This window comes from Symphalangus syndactylus, chromosome 4 (genome assembly GCF_028878055.3).
Source record: "Symphalangus syndactylus isolate Jambi chromosome 4, NHGRI_mSymSyn1-v2.1_pri, whole genome shotgun sequence".
Lineage (NCBI taxonomy): Eukaryota > Metazoa > Chordata > Mammalia > Primates > Hylobatidae > Symphalangus > Symphalangus syndactylus.
This window is the reverse complement of record NC_072426.2, coordinates 36,524,037-36,544,104: the sequence shown is the minus strand read 5'-3', so window position 1 is coordinate 36,544,104 and position 20,068 is coordinate 36,524,037. Positions and strand designations below refer to the sequence as shown.

General features: G+C 39.9%; 1 protein-coding gene across 4 annotated transcripts in view; it reads right to left on the bottom strand.

Annotated features, from left to right (window-relative positions):
* ARID5B (AT-rich interaction domain 5B) overlaps positions 1 to 20,068 on the bottom strand; it is a 195,843-nt gene that overhangs the window by 20,270 nt on the left and 155,505 nt on the right. For 3 of the 4 annotated variants that reach the window (XM_055274423.2, XM_055274425.2, XM_055274427.2), the window contains 3 exons: positions 19,748 to 19,949; positions 17,773 to 17,825; positions 6,978 to 7,075 (listed from right to left, as the gene is read on the bottom strand). In XM_055274423.2, the coding sequence (XP_055130398.1) occupies positions 6,978 to 7,075; positions 17,773 to 17,825; positions 19,748 to 19,949 (353 nt within the window). The remainder of the gene's footprint in view (positions 1 to 6,977; positions 7,076 to 17,772; positions 17,826 to 19,747; positions 19,950 to 20,068) is intronic. The other variant, XM_055274424.2, reaches the window with a different exon arrangement.

Genomic DNA, 20,068 nt, shown 5'->3' with positions numbered 1-20,068 from the left:
GCCCCTACCTTTTTATGCACATTTTCCAGAGGGGACTTTGCTCATTTCAGTTGAAATTTCTCTCTTCCTTCTTTGATCCCTATTGAACTTATTTTTTTTTTAATTACTTAAAACTAGTTTTTATAGATGTAGTTTTTTTTTGTTGTTGTTGTTTTTTTTGTTTTTTTTTTTTTTGTTTTTTTTTTTTTTTGAGACAGAGTCTCGCTCTGTAGCCCAGACCGGAGTGCAGTGGCGTGATCTCGGCTCACTGCAACCCTCCACTTCCCATATTCAGCCATCCCATGATTCTCTTGCCTCAGACATCTGAGTAGTCAGGATTATAGGCGTGTGCCACCAGCCCCAGCTAATTGTTGTATTTTTTAGTAGAGACAGGGTTTTACCATGTTGGCCAGGCTGGTTTCAAACTCCTGGTTCTCAAGTCATCCACCCGCCTCGGCCTCCCAAAGTGCTGGGATTACAGGTGTGAGCCACCGTGCCCAGCCCACAGACATAGATATAACTCTGTTCCATGTGTGTACGGTCTTTGAGTCAGATCTTGTGATGGGTTAGATAAACCAAGGATCATGGCATCTTCCAGTTCTAATGAGTCGTGGTGGCTCCCTGGGGATGCCATACTGAGAAGAATTCTGAGGCTGAACCCGGGCTCATGGGAAGCAGCATCCTGTTCCTTTAGCAATCTCCACTATGAATGTGGTGGCAAGGGTACCTCCTCATTGTTTGCCAGCCAATTCCCAACTCTTTGCTTTACATGTTCTCATTACCCCTGAGAGTGCTCTGCACATGGCAGATGTCCAAAAAACACTGATTGGGTTTTGAGGGCAGCAGTAAATGAAAACGACAGTTAATCAAATGGCAAATCTATCCTATCCAAGAAAAAGCAACAGGCCAATAGGAGAGGGCTTCTTGCCCATTTCAAATGTAATCTTAGGCTGTGTTGATAGACTGACACTGCCTGCATCCTGAGAAGGACTACACGCCACATCTGGAGTAGCTTTGGGTATTCTGAGTGACACAAACTGGAGGCGCCTGCATGAGAGCAAGCCGAGCTGGTGAAGGTCCATTACTGGTGCTCTGAGGCTTGGTTGAATGGAACAGGAAGACCTGAAGTGAAAGAGGAGCTTTGACAAGCTCCTGGACACTGATCAGAGCAAAGGGAGCAGACGTGTGGCGAGTCATCCTCCGAAGGCAAGGCAGGGTCAATGGGAAGCCACAGAGGGTGTTTTGCTCAGCACACGGAAAAGTGTGTAGAGCAGAGTAAGAGCGCCTGGAACCCTGAAGCTTCCTCCAGGCCCTCCCACTGCAGGGCACTGAATCAGAGGCTGGATAGCCTAGTGTCAAGCATAGTTCAGTCTTTGTGGAACTTGGCATCCTGTAGGCTATATTTTGCCCATGGGCATGTTTGATTTAGCTCATATAAAATATTTTTTTAAATATTGGAGCCAATGTTTGTAAGTTAGGTTATTTCACATTAAAAAAAATATCTTGAAAACACAGAAGGTCAGGAAGCACACAGATGGCATCTACCTACAGCAACAGTGTGGGCTAGCCCCTTTGGGCTCTCTGGCCCGGGCTGTGCTTGCCAGTTTCACACTTTCCAGCCGTGGCCCCTACACTCATCTATGCTACCTGCCTCCATAAACATCTGAGTTTGTGGCCAAGATGCAGGAGCGGAGCTTCTCCACTGACCTGGGTGAAGGACTAGTTTTCTAAATTTCCCATCTGATGCTGTCTGATGCTTTTTGTAAACAACCATAAAAATGAATTACTAGAAAAATGGAATTCAAAAGGAGGCATACAAAACACAAGCCCCAAGTTTTTATTAGCTTCAACGGCCATAATATTATTCTGGCAAATTTCAGCGTAAGTGTATCAGTGCTTATTTGCAATTGCTGTGCTTAAGTTGTTATGGGCTAGTAGCAAACAGTTCATGGACAAGTCAGAAAATCTCATTTGAGTAGCACTGGTCTAGGGAGTTGCTAGGGGTCCTCTTAAATATACAATTCTGAGATGTTGCCTGTGACTTTCTGAATTGTGTATTTATTAACTCCAAGGGTGTCCAAATGAGCAAGAATACATGGAATCATGTGCTTGATGTGCACAGAACTGTAACTCATCTTTCCTTCCCCGGCCTTTATCCATGGTATAATTAGGTGGGTTCCTTAGAACTTGATATATTTTTGGTCCTTAACTTAAAGCACATGCTTATTTTATTCAAAACATGAAGCCTCCCACACTCTGCCTTATACCTTCAGAGAAAAAAGGCAGAAGCTCCAGCTATCACTCATTATCTGCCCAGGTACATCTGGCTTGGGTACAGCTCACCTTAAGTCCCTGCAAAGAAAGCTGCCTCAGCCATGCAGGGTGGCAATCTTGTCCAAGGAATGCTTATGGTAAAAGCAAAAGGTTGGATTTGAAATTAGGCATTACGTATGCAAGAAGACGAAGAATAAATTGCTAATTTCCCTCACAAACAAATACATTTGTTTATGATTTTGATTTTCTAAATACTCAAAAATGCACATCATAAAGTACTTTTGCTTTAATGCTCCTTTTAAAATCCCTAATAACAACTTCATGTGCTCCACAGAAACAGACCATGTAATTTATTCAGGAAAATTAAAACCAGTAATCTAGCATTCTGAGTAAAGATTTTTTCCCCCTGCATGTACTTTAAAAATATTTTTTAAAAAGGGAAATCTGCATGTGAAAACAAAGCCTTTAAAGTGATTTACTATTCCAGAAAATCAAGCTAAGAGAATTCCATAAAAGTAGCCATTTTCCTTTTTGTTCCTTTACTGATAAAAATAAAGTGAACTGGTTACTTTTAAGTAAAGAGTTAGACAAGAAAGAAAATGTTCCACTTAGAAAGAATGAGGTGGGTATTTTTCTTTGCATCAAAAGCTACAGTAACTTTATCTATAAATCCTGAACAAGAAATTTCCAGAATAACCACATTTCATAAGGTTTGCTGAGTTTGAGACATCTACATAGCAACAGCCTTGCGATGGGAAAACATTAATGCTTTTTATATTGGTAATCATCTGTAACACGAGCAATTAAGTACAGTACTAATGGACCATGGCCAGGAGCCTGGTACTAATATTAAAAACTGACAGAGATGAATAGGTTTGGAAGGAAAACCAGGCTGACAAAGACATTTTTATGAAGTGCTTAGACCTATTTGATTTAAACCAATCAGAGGCAAGTTTGTACGAGTCAGGCCTTCAGCGACAATGATGTATTCACAAGCATTGTACCATTTCTGCTTTGCCTTAAATAAAAACACCCATTGATTCTTTTCAACAACCCACACTTTCATTATTGTACTCATTAATAAACCAAAAGTGCTCAACTAATATACAAGTAACATTTTACTGAGGAACTGGCTACATTTTTCTTGTTGTAAAATGAAAACGTTTACTGGAAACATGAACCACAGTGCATGAAAAATAAATCAGTGGATAATGCATAGTAGATCACTCACTTCTTCATCTTCTAGGAAAGCAAAGCTGGTGGCAGGGAAATAGGAAAAAGAGCAGTTCTCTTTATCAGAGTGAAAGGAATGAGAACAGAAGAACCCGCAGCCTAGTAGGAAGAGCTCACATCATCCTGATTTGGTTTGGAAGGCTTTACAAAATTCCAAGGGCATCTCCAGACTAGATATTTGCCCACAAAGTCCTGACCATTCTCAACTCATTGACCCTTCTTGAAAACAGTGTTCCTTCACCAATCGAGTCATCTCTGTTTTATCTGTTCATACAACCCGTGCCTAGCAAGAATGAATGAAATCCACCATAATCATGAAGTTTTAGCCCAGAGATTCAATCTCTTCTTGGACATATGTGCATGTCCTCTGCCCTTCTTTGGTAGAACCAATTAAAAGGAAGACATCTAGAACGGTAATCCTAGCTTTTTCTCCCCACCACAACACATAGGATTATGGGTGATTCCTCTTGGAGAATGATTGATTCAACAGTGAGAGAGGCACTATTGTAAATAAGATCAATGATCTTCAAATTTTGGTAGTTAGCGATTGCATCTGATCACAAGGATGTGAGAGGAGTCTAGATGGCAAAAAGGAAATACCAAGGAAAGATAAAGGACCTTGCTAATCACCCTGCGACAGCTATGCTCCAACAACGTGGTTGGAGGCTCCAAACTGCCATTTTTGGTGTCGCCACACATAAAACGGGCTCTGCATATGGGGTTCCCACTTGGCGGATGGCCTATTGTCTTTCAACTCCAAATCCACCCTTCTGTACTCTGCTTGCTGATGCTAGGACTGGAATTCTGTAAATTACACATCCCTTTTGTCAGCTATCTTCCTGTTACTGTTCTGCAAACAGCGTGTCCTGGGAGGCAGGGAGAGAAAAGGAATCTCCTTTCCATGTCACTTGTTCATATCAGTGTCAACTCCACAATGCCTTAACAGCAGCAGTGGGTTGCAGCCTCTAGTTTCAACAGTCCCCCAACAGTTTCAGCTCGTGTCCTCTGGTTTCAGCACCGCCTCCTCAGGTTTCAGCCCAGCTCTGCAGTGCTCCTCCTCTGAGCTCCTGAAGCATCAGTGCTGGTTGGGTGACTGCTTCTTACCAGGGACCTGAACCCCAGCTCTGAGGCACATTCTCCAGACTTCTGGGTGGTGACAACCAACCTCTCCTCTCTATTCTGTCACCCTAGGGAACTTACAGTTGTTGCCCCCATGTTAACTTAGTGCCTCACACCAACCCCTGTTTATGCAACTGCCTATGGTAGTCTCTTTGTTGAATACCCAGTGTGGTTTCCATTTTCCTTACTGCACCCTGACTCATACAATGACCAAACAAATTCTGGATTTGGAAAAGTGACATCACTCTTCAAAAAGTTTAATCGAGTGAGAAAGCAAACCTTTATGGAATATCCAATCTGGTCCCAAGAATAAGGAGAGGAGAAAAATTTTAAGACATCTTCAATCATGTTTCTTAATTGCTAAAGTCTGTGGTATCTCTACTAAAATTTTCTAATGTGATTGAAAGCTTTCAGGAATCTCCTACTCCAGCAAGAAGTAAATAATCAAAAGTACATAATCTTCAAAAGGATCCTACTTTTATTCACATAACTGCTCAATTACACACACACACACACACACACACACACTACTATGGGTTCAATCCTTCTCTCCATGCAAAACCTTCTCTCCATGCAAAACCTTCTCTCTTTCTGTCTTTTTTTTTTTTACCATGCGATACTTTGTAATTAATTTGATTGATGTTTTCATTCTTTAACTAGATGAGCTAACAGCTGACATACACTCCTTTTTCAAGCTTTAATTGCTATCTGCTCCTTTATGTTTGATGGTTCAGGTGTTGAGGGCATTTGCATATAAAGGAAAGAGATGTCCACTCTCAGAACAGAATCTATTTGAAAACAGGGACAGAGTTTCTAATAAAAATGTTCTGGCTGGGCGTGGTGGCTCACGCCTGTAATCCCAGCACTTTGGGAGGCCGAAGTGGGCGGATCACAAGGTCAAGAGATGGAGACCATCCTGGCCAACATGGTGAAACCCCGTCTCTGCAAAAAATACAAAAATTAGCTGGGCGTGGTAGCACGTGCCTGTAGTCCCAGTTACTCGAGAGGCTGAGGCAGGAGAATTGCTTGAACCTGGGAGGCAGAGGTTGCAGTGGGCTGAGATCATGCCACTGCACTGTAGCCTGGCGACAGAGGAAGACTCTGTCTCAAAAAAAAAAAAAAAAAAAAAAAAAAAAAAGTTCTGAATGAAGCCTTGACTCGTAAGTCAAAAACAAGTAGCCTGTGGTTCCTCAGACATTATTTTCAGAATACTCACCTGAGATATCAGTGCTACTTTGTACTAGGACATCAGTGGTGTACCTTTTGCATACAGTGAGAATGGGTGAGTTTTTGTATTAAACACTGAGAGAAATAACATATTTTAAAAATTGATGTGTTGTATTGAAAAACAATGCTATAAAGAATAATAATTTGAACATCTATTATCAATTTTTAAAAATCCTTCTGAATTACAACCCTGCCAGGTAAGGCAATCCTTTGGGAATACTTTGTAGCAATTTTTCATGGTGTACTAAACCCAATTCAATTTATTACTACAAAAACATTCTTGTTGAACAGCCATACTAAAGCTGAGTTAAAATATAGATAAAAGTACAATTGAACTTGAAAAAAAAAAAAAAGACTAAGAATTGATGAGTTAAATGGTATTGCCTGAGGATGTACATATAAGACCCAAAGGGAAGTGCCAGTTATAAGGAAGTTGGTAATGACCTAAACAAATTAAGTATGGGCTGAAGCATAGAGGGATAATGCATTAATCTGCTAACTGGTCTTTAATGGTGTGAATAACAAAGTCCTAATGCAAAGGGGAAATCCACTCCTGTGGATGCAACATAGTAGGCTAATTTTGCATTACTTCTTGTTTGCACCCTCATCATCTTTCTGAAATAGGCTGAAATTGTTAGAAAACCAAGCCACACAGAGCTTGGTAAGAAGATTCCATAGAAGAAAAATACCAGGATGAAATAAAACAACAGATTTTATCTGGGGCCATTTCTCTTACTATAAGAAATCCTTACTTTTCAATGCTAATATTATGAGAAGTGCTTACTTTTCAATGTCAACCTCAGAGTAGCATTGCAGATTTTTCAGAAGCTAAAGGTTCTCATGTTAAGAGAGCCTAAAGAGGACATACTGAGTAATATATGCTTGTGGGAAAAAAAAAAAAAAGGCATTGTCAGGCAGGTGGTCACATGATAGAACCAAACTAAAAGAACATCTAATTTTAGCCCCTGTAACAAGAGAAAGCCACGTTCCCTAAAAATCACAAGGCAGTATGCAAAGTAAAATGCCAGAGGGAAATTTTCCGTTTCCCAAAAGGTCATTTAGACTTCCTCTGTCTTATCCTTGACCAGAAGCTCCTTTCAATTAACACACTTTTAACTAAGCAATTCCATGAAATGGTTTCTTACCTTTCATAATGTCTGCGGGTACAAGTGGCAGCGCTGGTGCTCCCAGGATTACCGCCTAATTCATCATAAATATGTTTCCACTGACGGCGGGCTGTTATCTGAAAAAATGGCAATGGGAAATTCAATCTTACATCATAAGAGATTCATAGTGCCAGGCTTCAATACATATGCAACAGTCAGAAGAGAACAGTCTGTTCTGGAAACCCAGAAACAGAGAAGTCCAAAAGAGTATATGGGGTGATTTATGGTTTCATAGTGAGATCTCGCTTTCAGCACTTTTCTTTACAATAAAAATGGAATTCTACTTTTGGATGTGTATTTTGTCATCCTAAGTGCATTTCATTTAAGACACCTCCCTGGATATTCATGTAGGTTTGTCAAGGTCTCATACTCATACCCTGTTCCTTTATGTCATTTGATAAAGCATCAAAATAAAATCAGGTTTTAGCTGAACTATATCTTAGTTCAACAGTTTAGATGAATCAACATTAACATTGCCTGAGGCATGTGGAAATGGGGAACTAGGTATAGAGGTAAAAAAAGGGTCTTTTCACCAAACATGCTTTTGTATCTTCTGATTTTTGATCCATGTGATGTGTTGCCAATTTAAAAAATAAATAAAATCACTACACAGATTAAGTTAAATGATCAAATTGGTTGTGGAATTTGTAGTCATCTCAGGCTACATTTTTATGCCAGCTTCTCTAACCACCAAAACAAAACCAAAATCTGAAACTGTATATGTTGCAAGCTGTTTATTTTTATTCACTTAGGTCAAGAAAATGGGATATTGATCAAATCATACGAAAACTAACATATTCCACAGTTAAAATGCTAGCTATGTACATTATTGAGTTGAGTGAATAAAAACAAACAGCTTGTAATATACTGAGCTGCACACTATGGTCTTGTTTAATTTTTTCCTTTAATTTTATTTTTGTACGTAAATTAAGATTTTACAAAATAACAGAGGCAAGATCTGGCAAATGATTAATTTAGGGAAACCATGTCATTTACTACATCCAAGTAAGTCTAGTATTTCCTTGAAATTTGGAAGACAGAACAAGTTCTGAGGTCCTCGTGAACATTTCTCAACAGGGTTACAGGAAAACTCTGTTATTTGAATGTGTAGGGGACAGGGCGTGGCAAAGGTGCCAGTGGAATTTAATACAATCAAGCAGGAGGTTTCTTTTGAAAAATACCCACGAGGCTGCCAGCGGAGTTCACCAAGGGGCTAAAGGCAGCAATCAAATGAAAAAAAAAATAAAAAAACCTCAACTTGCAACCAGGGCTCTGTAATTGTAAATCTGAGGAGGAGGAGATGGGTGGTTAAATATTATGGGGTAAATGGTACCTTTTCTATTTCAAATAAAAAGTACCCCTTCATTTTCATAAACCCTTCTCAACAGGCCCAGGACCTCGAGACAATGTTAGCTATGCATTATTCAATTTCCCATGAAGCATTCTTGAACCAATCGGTTTCAATAGTTCTCACTAGACAGAACCACCTCTTACATCTACTAGCAGATGTAACTGAAAATAAAATCCTCCTTATTTACAGTTTGTTTTAGATTACAAGAAATGGTTTCAACCCCCTTTCAAAACACTCAAAATATGTATTTTGATAATTATTTTATATTTAGTTACAATCTGCCTCCAACCTTTAAATGACACAATCTTGGGCTAATCTGAGGCCCACATATGAAGGGAGAAGAAATAGGATACCTCCAAGTGCCTACATGATTCCTCAAAGACCCTAGAATACCGAGGCCCCTTGAAACACACCTCCAGATTCCCCTCGCTCAGATGAGACCTGTGGGCCCTGGGGGATACAACAGGGTTAGAAAACAGCCTGTGTGTGTCCCTGCAATCACTTAAGAAGCCATCACTCTGATCATCCTTGTGTCTCTTGTGTACACTGTATATTTTATAAAGGATTTTCGCATCCATGACATCATATAATCCTCCCATAGCCTGTGAGGCAGGTTATAGGAATCTCATTCACAGAAGGGTGATTCAGAGAGGCTGCACACTTGCCCAATGACACACAGCAGCAGAGTGCCAAAACTAGGACCCATATGGTTGTCTTCTGGTCTCAAGAGTGGACTTCTTTTCACTGCTAAAACAGCTTCCATATCAGAATGACCTGAGAATAGCCCATGCTTGTAACAAGTTGGTAACACAGAACTCTGGGAGCCTTTTCCTTCAAATGAGGCAGGTAACTGTGGGAATCACTGTTTCTGCTATGAGTTCTCAACCTTTAGCTTTGAGTCTTTCCCAATGGGGAAATCTAGCTAAGAGGACAGCATCAATCTAAGGTAGTGGGTTGAATTAACAGTGCTCTGAGGTTTTACTCTCAAAGCATAAAGTCCACCCTAACCACTTGTATCTCTAGTTAGAACAGAAGTTCTGGCTGGGAGTGGTGGCTCATGCCTATAATCCCAGCACTTTGGGAGGCCGAGGTGGTCGGATCACCTGAGGTCGGGAGTTCAAGAACAGCCTGACCAACATGGAGAAACCCCGTCTCTACTAAAGATACAAAATTAGCTGGGGTGGTGGCACATGCCTGTAATCCCACCTACTCGGGAGGCTGAGGCAGGAGAATCGCTTGAACCCGGGAGGCGGAGGTTGCGGTGAGCCGAGATCGTGCCATTGCACCCCAGCCTGGGCAACAAGAGCAAAACTCTGTCTCAAAAAAAAAAAAAAAAAAAAAAAAAGAAGTTCTATATTAAGTTCACCACCAAGTCACAAATAAGTCTTGATTATATCAGAATCCATCCACTCACTCATTCATTAATTCACCAAAAATTTATTGGACATCGCCCATTTATTAGGCACTGTGCTAACAAATGTTACAGCTGGGATGCAACAATGAAAAGCAGACCCGGCATGCAAGACCACTGTGTTCTAGCAGGGGATACCCACAATCAACGAGTGAACACATATATCAATAAAACAATATAAACTGTGAAAACTGATGAGCAAGAGAGTCAGGAATATTTTAGGGTGTGAAACTGACCATGCCTCCCTCCCCATCCTACCATCTAAACGAGGGAACGCCCTATGACACACTTGTCTATCACAGAAAAGAAAAGACCCTTTAGGAATAAATAATGCATTATCATAGGAAGGAAAAATAATCTATCTCATACTAGGTTTGAAACTGTAGCCACAGGAAGCCAAGATCAAGCACCACTGGGCATTAATAAGCTGTGTGCAGTAGGCCAGGGGTCTGTGTCAGCCCCCTAGCACTTAGTAAGTTCTGTTGTTTAAATAGAGTTTTTACCAGTGAGGATCATCTGGAGTGAAGATAGGTCTGGGCCTTCGAGGAAGTGGTTCCTCTGTTTAGTGAGCTTCCACTGAATGGCCTGGATGAATTGGGCCATTTTGAGATATTTTCTTTCCATGGGAAAGTCATAAAATGTGCCCTTCACAACTGTTAAATGCTGTTAAGTACACAGGTCTCCTGGGCACATATCTCTGTTTTTTTGGTGTCTAGATATAATTCAAACACTAGCCATGGACTCTAGAAGAAGAAATGTCTAAATTCTCCCATTGTCCAAACCCATGATGGGTCTCAGAGCCCAATAAGGAGAGAGAATAGGGCATGGAAACATCTCCTGGCTTCATGTAAATCTGCCTACTGTATTAACATGCTTTAATTGTACCTAATTATGTATTTGCTTAAAGTTTTTATTCTGTTGTCCAATGTCCTCTCTGGATGTGGGTAAGCTTTAAAATTCCATCTGGAATAAAACCGTCTGCCTCCTAGTGTCTAGTACCCAGCCTCAATCAGCTGGAAAATTTGATCTAATCAAGGGGCTAGTTTGATCAACTCTCTCACTGAGCCTCAGGCATCTTGGTTATAATTCATGTTTCAACCTGACCTATTATATTAGGTTTTTAGGGGAACAGAGAACTTCTGGCTCTTTGTTTCCTTTTTTTTTTTTTTTTTTTTGAGACAGAGTCTCACTCTGTCGCCCAGGCTGGAGTGCAGTGGTGCAATCTCGGCTCACTACAAGCTCCGCCTCCCAGGTTCACACTATTCTCCTGCCTCAGCCTCCTGAGTAGCTGGGACCACAGGTGCCCGCCACCATGCCTGGCTAATTTTTTTGTATTTTTAGTCAAGACAGGGTTTCACCGTGTTGGCCAGGATGGTCTCGATCTCCTGACCTCATGATCCGCCCATCTCGGCCTCCCAAAGTACTGGGATTACAGGCGTGAGCCACCGCACCTGGCCTGGCTCTTTGTTTCCTAAAGAAAATAGCCAAATTCATCCACACAGTTATTTCTTTTGGGCTGTGCCTCCTCTTCAAGGTCCTCAATTAGATGACAGATTCACATCACCATCCACCAATGCTTACCATTTTCGGGCACTATGCCTGTGCAGAGGTATGGAGGTGAAAGGAAGGGATGGAGGGTAGAGTGTGAGATGGTGTCACGAAAAGAAAGAGATGTTACTGCTTTCAAGGGTTCATAATTTAGTGGGAAGCATAACTTCACACAATTAACCATAACGCAAGATGAAAAACTGAGCAGACTACACCCAAGTAAAACAAACCAATCTAGGTGCATGTGAGATTTAATCTCTCTTTGAAGACATTTGAAAGTTATTTCTCCCTAGTGTAGGTAAGACTCAAGAGACTCTGTGAAAAGCACTCCACACCTACTATGTTCATAAAATTTTCATTGCTTATAAATATAGTGGTTTTCAAACTGTCTTTAGAGGCCAGGCGTGGTGGCTCACACCTGTAATCCCAGCACTTTGGGAGGCTGAGACGGGTGGATCATCTGAGGTCAGGAGTTTGAGACCAGCCTGACCAACAGGGTGAAACTTTGTCTCTACTAAAAACACAAAAATTATCCGGGCGTGGTGGTGGGTGCCTGTAATCCCAGCTACTCAGGAGGCTGAGGCAGGAGAATCACTGGAATATGGGAGGCGGAGGTTGCAGTGAGTCAAGATCATGCCACTGCACTCCAGCCTGGGCAACACAGAGAGGGACACCGCCTCAAACAAAACAAAACAAAAACAAACAAAAAACCAACAAAAAAATAAATTGTCTTTAGAACCCAGGTAGCATTTTAAAGGTAGCCTGAAAGTAACTCTCCACACTGCCCACCTGGCCAAGAAGACTGGTCTGGTGAGTGGAAAAATAATCTGTCCCTTCCACAGTTTTATTGGATGAAAATATCCTGTCACTTAAAAAAAGTGGAAAATCACTATTTTAACTCAAGACATGCTCTTGGAGCCTTGATTTCTCTATCTTTGAGGCTGCAGGAATGAAATAATTCTGGTATTTTTGCAGCCTGGTGAGGAAATAGGTATCAGAAATCTTTCGGATTTAAGCTCTTGCAATGGCTTAAGAATGTGTAGGAAATATGAAGTCAGGAGAAGAGTTTGCCTGAAAGCAATGTTGCCTGGGCTGTTCTGAGAAACAGCTTCTTTCTCAGGACACCTTGAGGGTGGACTGAATTCAAGGAAGATGACTTTCTCTTCCTGGTAGTACTCCAGGAACTGGAGCCTTTCAAAACTACATGACATCATCTTTGGCCTGGAGAATTTTGAGTTTAAGCAAGAGGCTTTGCCTGTCCAGAAAACTAGAGTTAGATTCAGAGGATGTCTTAAAAATGATGTCAAAGCCAGAATTTGATGTCAAAGCCTAATCCTTTCAGCACGGAAAGAGGCTTCTTCCAGATGAAAAACAATGGCCCTGTCTCACTGGTGGGAGGAGAAAGGGTTGCTAACTGACATTCTTAGAAGGCACCACTGTGTATCACCCTGTGCCTTGAGGACAAGATGTACTCAAGACCCATTTCCCAACTCTACCTTCTCTCCAGATATTGCCTCTGGCTTGCCATCAAGTGGTTAGCCAAATGGAAATCACTTTAGCAAAGGACCGCCATATGCTGCATCCTGGTAATACCCCAAGCTACTCTTCCAGCATTAATTGCTTCACCAGACACTGAAGTGAAGGCCTCTTTAGTTCATCAGCAAAGACTTATCCAGCTCTGCCTCTTCAAATGTAGGTGATCCATATTCTAATGTTTGGAAGGAAAAGTTGGGTACATTGCAAAGGAAGGGTCCTCGTCAATTAATCAAAATGCCAGAATACTGTTTTGTAGGAAATCAAATCCATTCAATATATGTATGCTCTCTCAACCTAAGGATGAAGAAACACTCTATATATTTCCAGCAAAGGCAGAAGAGACTGAGATAATTGCATATAGCCATTAGTCAAATGCTATAAAGGCTTACAATGAAACTTCTGCTCCTCTTTTTTTTTTTAATTCAATTTGATGGTTGTGGAGGACTGAAATGAAATAATCCATAATCCGCAATTCAAACCAGAAGGTTTGGAATAGTTTATAACCACAAACAAAAACAAGCCAATTAAGATGGCCTCTTTTTATAACCAGAAGGGATTCCAGAGAGATGTCTTTATCCAATCACAAGTTAACCGCAGAAGCAATACATCTACAGCTTTTATACTTGCAGTTTTTTACTATTATTGAATATTTACATTATCCATACTTCTTGTCTCATCTCCTGAATTCACACATTTTGTTCTCAAGAATCAGATAAAAATCTCAGCTAGTAATTAGTACATCTGGTAAAGCTCATGTTAGATACAAAAAACAGACTAAAAGATGCTACAATGTTAAATACAAAGAACAGACTAAAAGATGCTACAAAACAGAATAAAAGATGCTACAAAAGGCAGGTTATCAGATCCTTTCCCCAAAACATTGCCCGAAATACGTAGGCAGCTTTATAGAGATTGCTAGGAATGGAAAGCACAAAGAATAATCATTTATAAATCTCTTTCAGTAATGCTACAGAGGGTGAGACAATTGTGTACCAAATTCTCAGCGAGTCAGAATTTGAAGAAAGCCATGATGATCCCATGCAACTCATTTCATCTCCCAGTGCCTCAGTTTTCTCGCTTGTAAAATGAGGCTATGAACTGGGGCACAGCAGGCATACTTTTTTTTTTTTTTTTTTTTTTGCACAAAGGCCAATTTGAGAAAAATTAATTTGAGAGTACTACAGTTCTACACTTCCCTCATTAAAAATAAAAATAGTTTACTGAGTTCCAACTTAGACTACCATTTTACCAAATGCAAAAATACTTGTCAGAAACTCTCTGCTGCTCTTGAGCCGAAGGAATATGAGTATTCTAGCCTGTTTCTGTAGTAATGGCATAAAGAAAAATTTTTGATACTTGACTCAGATAGGGGTCACATTCTGAAGCAAGAGCCATGGGAAACACTTGGCTAAGTATTACTTATCACTGTTATCACTGGATTTGAATTAACATCACCTGGGCAGCTTAAAAGAAAAGGATTCTCTGCTTCTCAGGCCCATGCCCCACCACAGTTTATATCTTGGGGTGGGGGTCTAAACAACCACTTAAAGTTCCCCATTAAAAACATGAGCCCTGGCTGGGCGCGGTGGCTCACGCTTGTAATCCCAGCACTTTGGGAGGCCGAGGCGGGCGGATCACGAGGTCAGGAGATCGAGACCATGGTGAAACCCTGTCTCTACTAAAAATACAAAAAATTAGCCGGGCGTGGTGGCGGGCGCCTGTAGTCCCAGCTACTCGGAGAGGCTGAGGCAGGAGAATGGCGTGAACCCGGGAGGTGGAGCTTGCAGTGAGCCGAGATTGTGCCACTGCACTCCAGCCTGGGTGACAGAGCGAGACCCCGTCTCAAAAAAAAAAATAAAAAAAATAATAAAAACATGAGCCCTATTCTTGAGTAGCTTTTAGGAGCCACTGATCTAGAAGATCCTAAGATCTCTTTTGAGTTCTAAATAACTATAAGTCTACACTCGTTTCTGATATCAGATCATGTCAAACATAAGTGTCCTCTGGTAACTCTGTGAATGACAACTTAAGCCTTCAGACTTTGGATATTATTTGTACATCTCCTGGACTGACTTCAAAATTCAATGCCCATTGAACATCTCACAGTTTTATTAGTCAAAATATGCCAAGAGAAAAATGTATTCTATAATTATAGGAGGTTCAGAAGCTTAAATGTAGAATGGTGGTGGCAAACTTAAGTATCTGCAGGGCCAATCTATAGCATGAAACATTTAAAAAGAAAGAAAGAAAAAGGAAGAAGGAAGGAAGGAAATGAGGAAGGGATGAAGCAGAAATGCCTTTTAAAATTCTGTTCATGACCAGATGGAGAGCAGATGCCAATTTGATCTTCCATATTCCCCAGCCCCAGTGAAGGGGATCAGAATATGTCACCCCTAAATTATGCCACGTTGGCATAAAGATTATTTTGAGATGAGGGCAATAGAGAACCAACAGATGCAGGAAGAGTTCTCTGCCCTCCCCTTATCTGCCTATCTGCCTAAAAGGAGGGCATAAATTTCCCATTGAGAAGGCGCCCACACAGTACCAGAAAGAGGAGCGACTCTTATCACCAGAGATGGGGAGCTGGCAACTTTCCGTATTTCCCACAGCCTAATGAATAACTTTGGGGCATGGCATGGGAGGGCATAGCATCTGGGGGCTCAGCATGAAAGGGCCTAGCATCTGAAGGCCTAACATCAGGCAGCTACCATCGGAGGACTTTCCTCACTTGGTTCCATCTTCTCTCCATCCTTCTCTCTAGAAATTTCCCTTCAGGAAATTGTCCCAGCTACCTCGTCACTCTATTTTATGTTTTTCAAACTCTCCATACCCAAATTTATTCTACCTCCACATATTTTCCCTTATTTGATTCATTCTCTCTTTCTGGAAGGCATAATCCATCATTCACGTCTAAATTCTATCCATTCCCCAGAATTCTTCCCAAATGGCCTCAAAGCCATCAAGCCTTCCTTCTCTCATCTCTGCGTGAGTAAGTACTTTACCTGTGTAGGGCACTGATCTTCTTCCACCTTGTTTGATCATTATTGCCTCTCTTGGATGGTAAGCAACTTAAGGACTGAAATTAGTGGCCTGACTGAAACCTTGCATCTAACAGTGTCTGAAACAATGCCTTGTACACTTAAGGTACTCAGTAAATATGTGGTCAGGTGTTTTGCTGATTGTGTGGTCATTCATTCATCCAACAAAAGGATAAATACTATTTGTTCAAAGAGTACTGCAAATGCCCTGAAATTTATCAAAGTTTCTTCTGTACATTCTACATCAATTTGCTGTTGCATGGAAAAAAAATCTTTCTGAAGATACAGAAGACACAAAAGCAGGAAAAACTGATTCTGTGAAATTGTTGGCACTCTCCCTATCAGTGAATAACAAAAAGTTCCAGAGTGTGAAAAGACATTTCATAATATTGTTCAATATCATATAACTATCTGCAGTCATAGTTCATATAAAAATGTATATTCCTATTCTAAACATTAAAAGCTAGACTTGAAAGTCTAGCCTATGGGGTTGACTTCTACGTTTATGAGACTAACCCTGAATAAGTTACCATTTTTTTACATGAATGAGGGCTATAATTAGCTCAAGATTTTGCCATAAATTATGAGCTACAGTGGCAAGGAGTTCATATCCTGAGCCTATCAACAGACTCAACTAAGTGAAAAATTACAATTTTTACATAGGTCACTTGATAAAATAAATATTTCAAGTAAATTTATGTATATGAAATGCACATTTTATATGTAGTCCATGTGACCATATTTCTTTATAAACATGTGTACATACCCCATATATGAAACATATTGCAAGCACATATTACTCATATCAAAGAATTTTTAGTCAGAATTCATAGCAGATAGCTCAACAGAAAATACCAGATTATCTGAACCACATAATGCTTGTCCTCCTTCCCCATCCCAAGACCCGTACATCAAACCATTATATTAGTTTGTGGAACAATGTGCTTTATCTGGCAAGAAGCACTGGTTATTACGTTTGGGCTAAAATGAATTTCATTTTCTTGACTTTGTGCGTCTTACTGTCATTTTACTATGGTACTGAGATATCCCAGATTACTTCTTAGGGAATGAAAAAATAATTTCTTATTCAATTGCAAGAAGAAACTACACAACTTAATCTGATCATTGTGTGGAGGAGAAAATATTCCCAATGACAACATCTTCCTATGTCAATTGATTTTATTACAGATGTCATCTCTGTGGGCTATATTTATGCAGCTCTTTCTTATTTAAAGATTTTAATCTCAGTTTGTTGCTCTAACGTTTCATTGGTTCAAAATACATGCTGTAAAAATCCGTGGCCATCAAATTTTCCTGTGGGCTAAAAATAACCCATTGCTGTCAGTTAGAATTAGCTGATAAAGAGTGTCAGAGCCTGTTCTGAATAAGTTTGATAACTTCCTGTTTATGCAGCACTGACCCTTGTCTAATAAAGCTTCTTTGCCCTAGAATGAGAGGAGATTCTGCTGCATTCTATTCCTTAATGGCCAATACTGATTACTTTTGAAAGCCTTTAATACATTTCCCATATTAGACATGAACAGATGTCAGGTATGTTGCCAAGGGAAATTTCTTTTATGCAATCTTGGCTTGTTGTACAATAATAGCCCTTTCTCAACATGGGAAAAAATTACAGACCCAACTAATTTCCCTGACAGGGGAGAGTTACATATGTTTTCCACTTGTAGTTTTTACGACAAGTTTACAATTTTGCCAAACCTGGAACTAATTGGGACTGTTTCCAAAGCGGCCCAATAAACCCCCAAAAGTGTAGAGCCATTTGAAAAGGCAGTCAGTGATGGTTTGCCCTTGCATGTTCTCCATTTTGGTCAAAGAGAGGGGAAAAGTTAGATTGCAAAATTATTTCATTTAAGTTGCTTAAACACTTACTGTTTCATATCCTCCCAGTTTTTGAGCAGCTTGAAACATAGTCCAAAGGTTAACTGTTAGAGGGACAATAAGTATTTAGATAAGCATTGCATTAACATATTTCCAAGAAATGTCAATTAAAACATTTTTTTTCAATGAGAAAGAGAAAAAAAGAAATACTAACGTACCCCAGAGAGCTAAGTTCTTAGGAAACAATTTGCCCAAAGGGCATTCGACAACAGAATCTATTATTACCACTTAAAACACTTCTTAAGAAACAGTCATAAAGCTACAAAAATGGTTCTACTTTTAGGATAAAGGCAAGAGTTTTAGTCCTACTGTCATCAGCAGAGCAAGAGAAGCTAAATTAGATGTCTTTGAGAAAAAGTGTGGGCTCTCAAAACTGGGGTTCGTCTTGTTCGACCCTTAGAAAGATGCCATTGATTAAACAGTAATATATAGAGCTTCTCTCAGATAAGAACTCTCCATAATCAATAAACAACAGCCACTTTAATATATGATTACCTTCTTAATAGAATGTCTGATGGCAGCGCTATATTAAAGGTTCATACAGTATTTCACCAACATATGGTGGCTGGCAGTGAGTAGGAAAACAAATATTTCACATGGAGGCCACGGTGATACAACAGATAAAAGGGAAGGAAGACATTCATTCAGAGAGGAATTGAATCATGAACCCACTTAGTCCCCTAACTGGCCTGTGTGATGTTGCAAATATATTTTTTTCAAACAGATTTCTCTTGGCGGAGTTTGTATATGTTTATGCTGTTAGACAACTATACCAAATTGCTAGCAACCCTGTTCATTTACACCAAATACCATGGAATGGGACTGCTATGGATTTGATTTTTTTACATGAGGGGAAAATTGAACTTCAAGTGATTCCTTGGTAAGGGAAATGAAGAATAAAATGATTTATATTTTTAAAGGCTCTTTGACACAACATGTTCGCAAAGCCTCATTGAACCTTGCACTACTTCAGAGCTATCAAGGGCCCTGCCTCGGCCTTGATTTAATCTGAACCAATGCATAATGCAACAAAGCTGTTCATAGTACATTAATTTTACTTCTATTTCAAGCAACCAGTTTTCAGACAAACATTGTAATCATTCGTAGTTATATAAGTTTATAATGGCTGCGAGTGTTCTCTTGCAATCAGTGCCAATTGCTATTAGGTATGTAAATTGTTATGTAAAACACACAGGTTTGACATTCTTCATCAAAATGACACATGGTTTTAATCTAGGAAGATACGTTTGGAGAAAATACTATTTCAAGCCAGAGGCTCATCGCTTTGTGCACCACTAAATCCAGACAGAGGCAAAATATATATTCAGTTGCAAAATCAAGGCAGGATCTGGATTTCTTCTCTTTTGATTTGGAATTCTGTTTGGCTATGAGTTTCCCGTTCTCCTTAACAAATATACAATGACACTTAAATTTAAATGTACGTGTCAAAGTAATTCAAAATTAGGCCTTCTGTTCCAATTTGAGTATTTCTTGTTTTCTGTGAAGTTGGATTTTTGTTATCTTTTAACACATTTGGGGCTTAGGAAATGTGTTTTTGTGGTTGTTTTGTCCATCTTTAAATGTCCTCCTTTTAAACGCTGTTTTTTTCACAGGCAACATCTGTGCCTGATAAAGCTACGTCATATTATTATCTCACAAGAAAGGCGTCACAGACACTCAAGACTGACAAAACAGAAAATGAGAAACTTTCAACATGTCTATTTCCAGTCATAATCAGTGGATTCAAGCCTATAAATATCTCACTGCAACTGTCCCAGAAGGGAACAATGTAGCGGAAAAAGGCAGGGAAAAAATTCTTGGCCTGGAACATTTATGGATTTAGTATAAACAGAGAGCACTATCCCCAGATTAGGAGTTCAACATAATCCTGAGTCAAAATTATTTTTTCCAATTGCAAGAATCTGAGCAGCTCTGATAATTCAGAAATGAAAACAAGTATACTCACTCTGTTTAAAACCTAAATAGGGTATTCGTTCTATTGGCGTTTTCCTTTCTTTCATGTATTTATAAAGTGCCACCAAGAAGGCTTGTTCATCTGCCCTGCACTCTTCACCAATGGCAACCTTTGGTTTTTCTTCATTTGAGACTTTTTTACAGTTATGGTTATTCTTCGGCTTGGTCAAGGCTGACCTGGCCTCACATTTCACCTGGAAAAGGGAAAATACGCCACATCAGACGAGGCACAGCCCTAGGATGCTTACCAAGACACAGCTAGTGACAGAGCCAGTGACACTTTTCAGTGAGTGCTAAGGGTGAACCAGTAAAT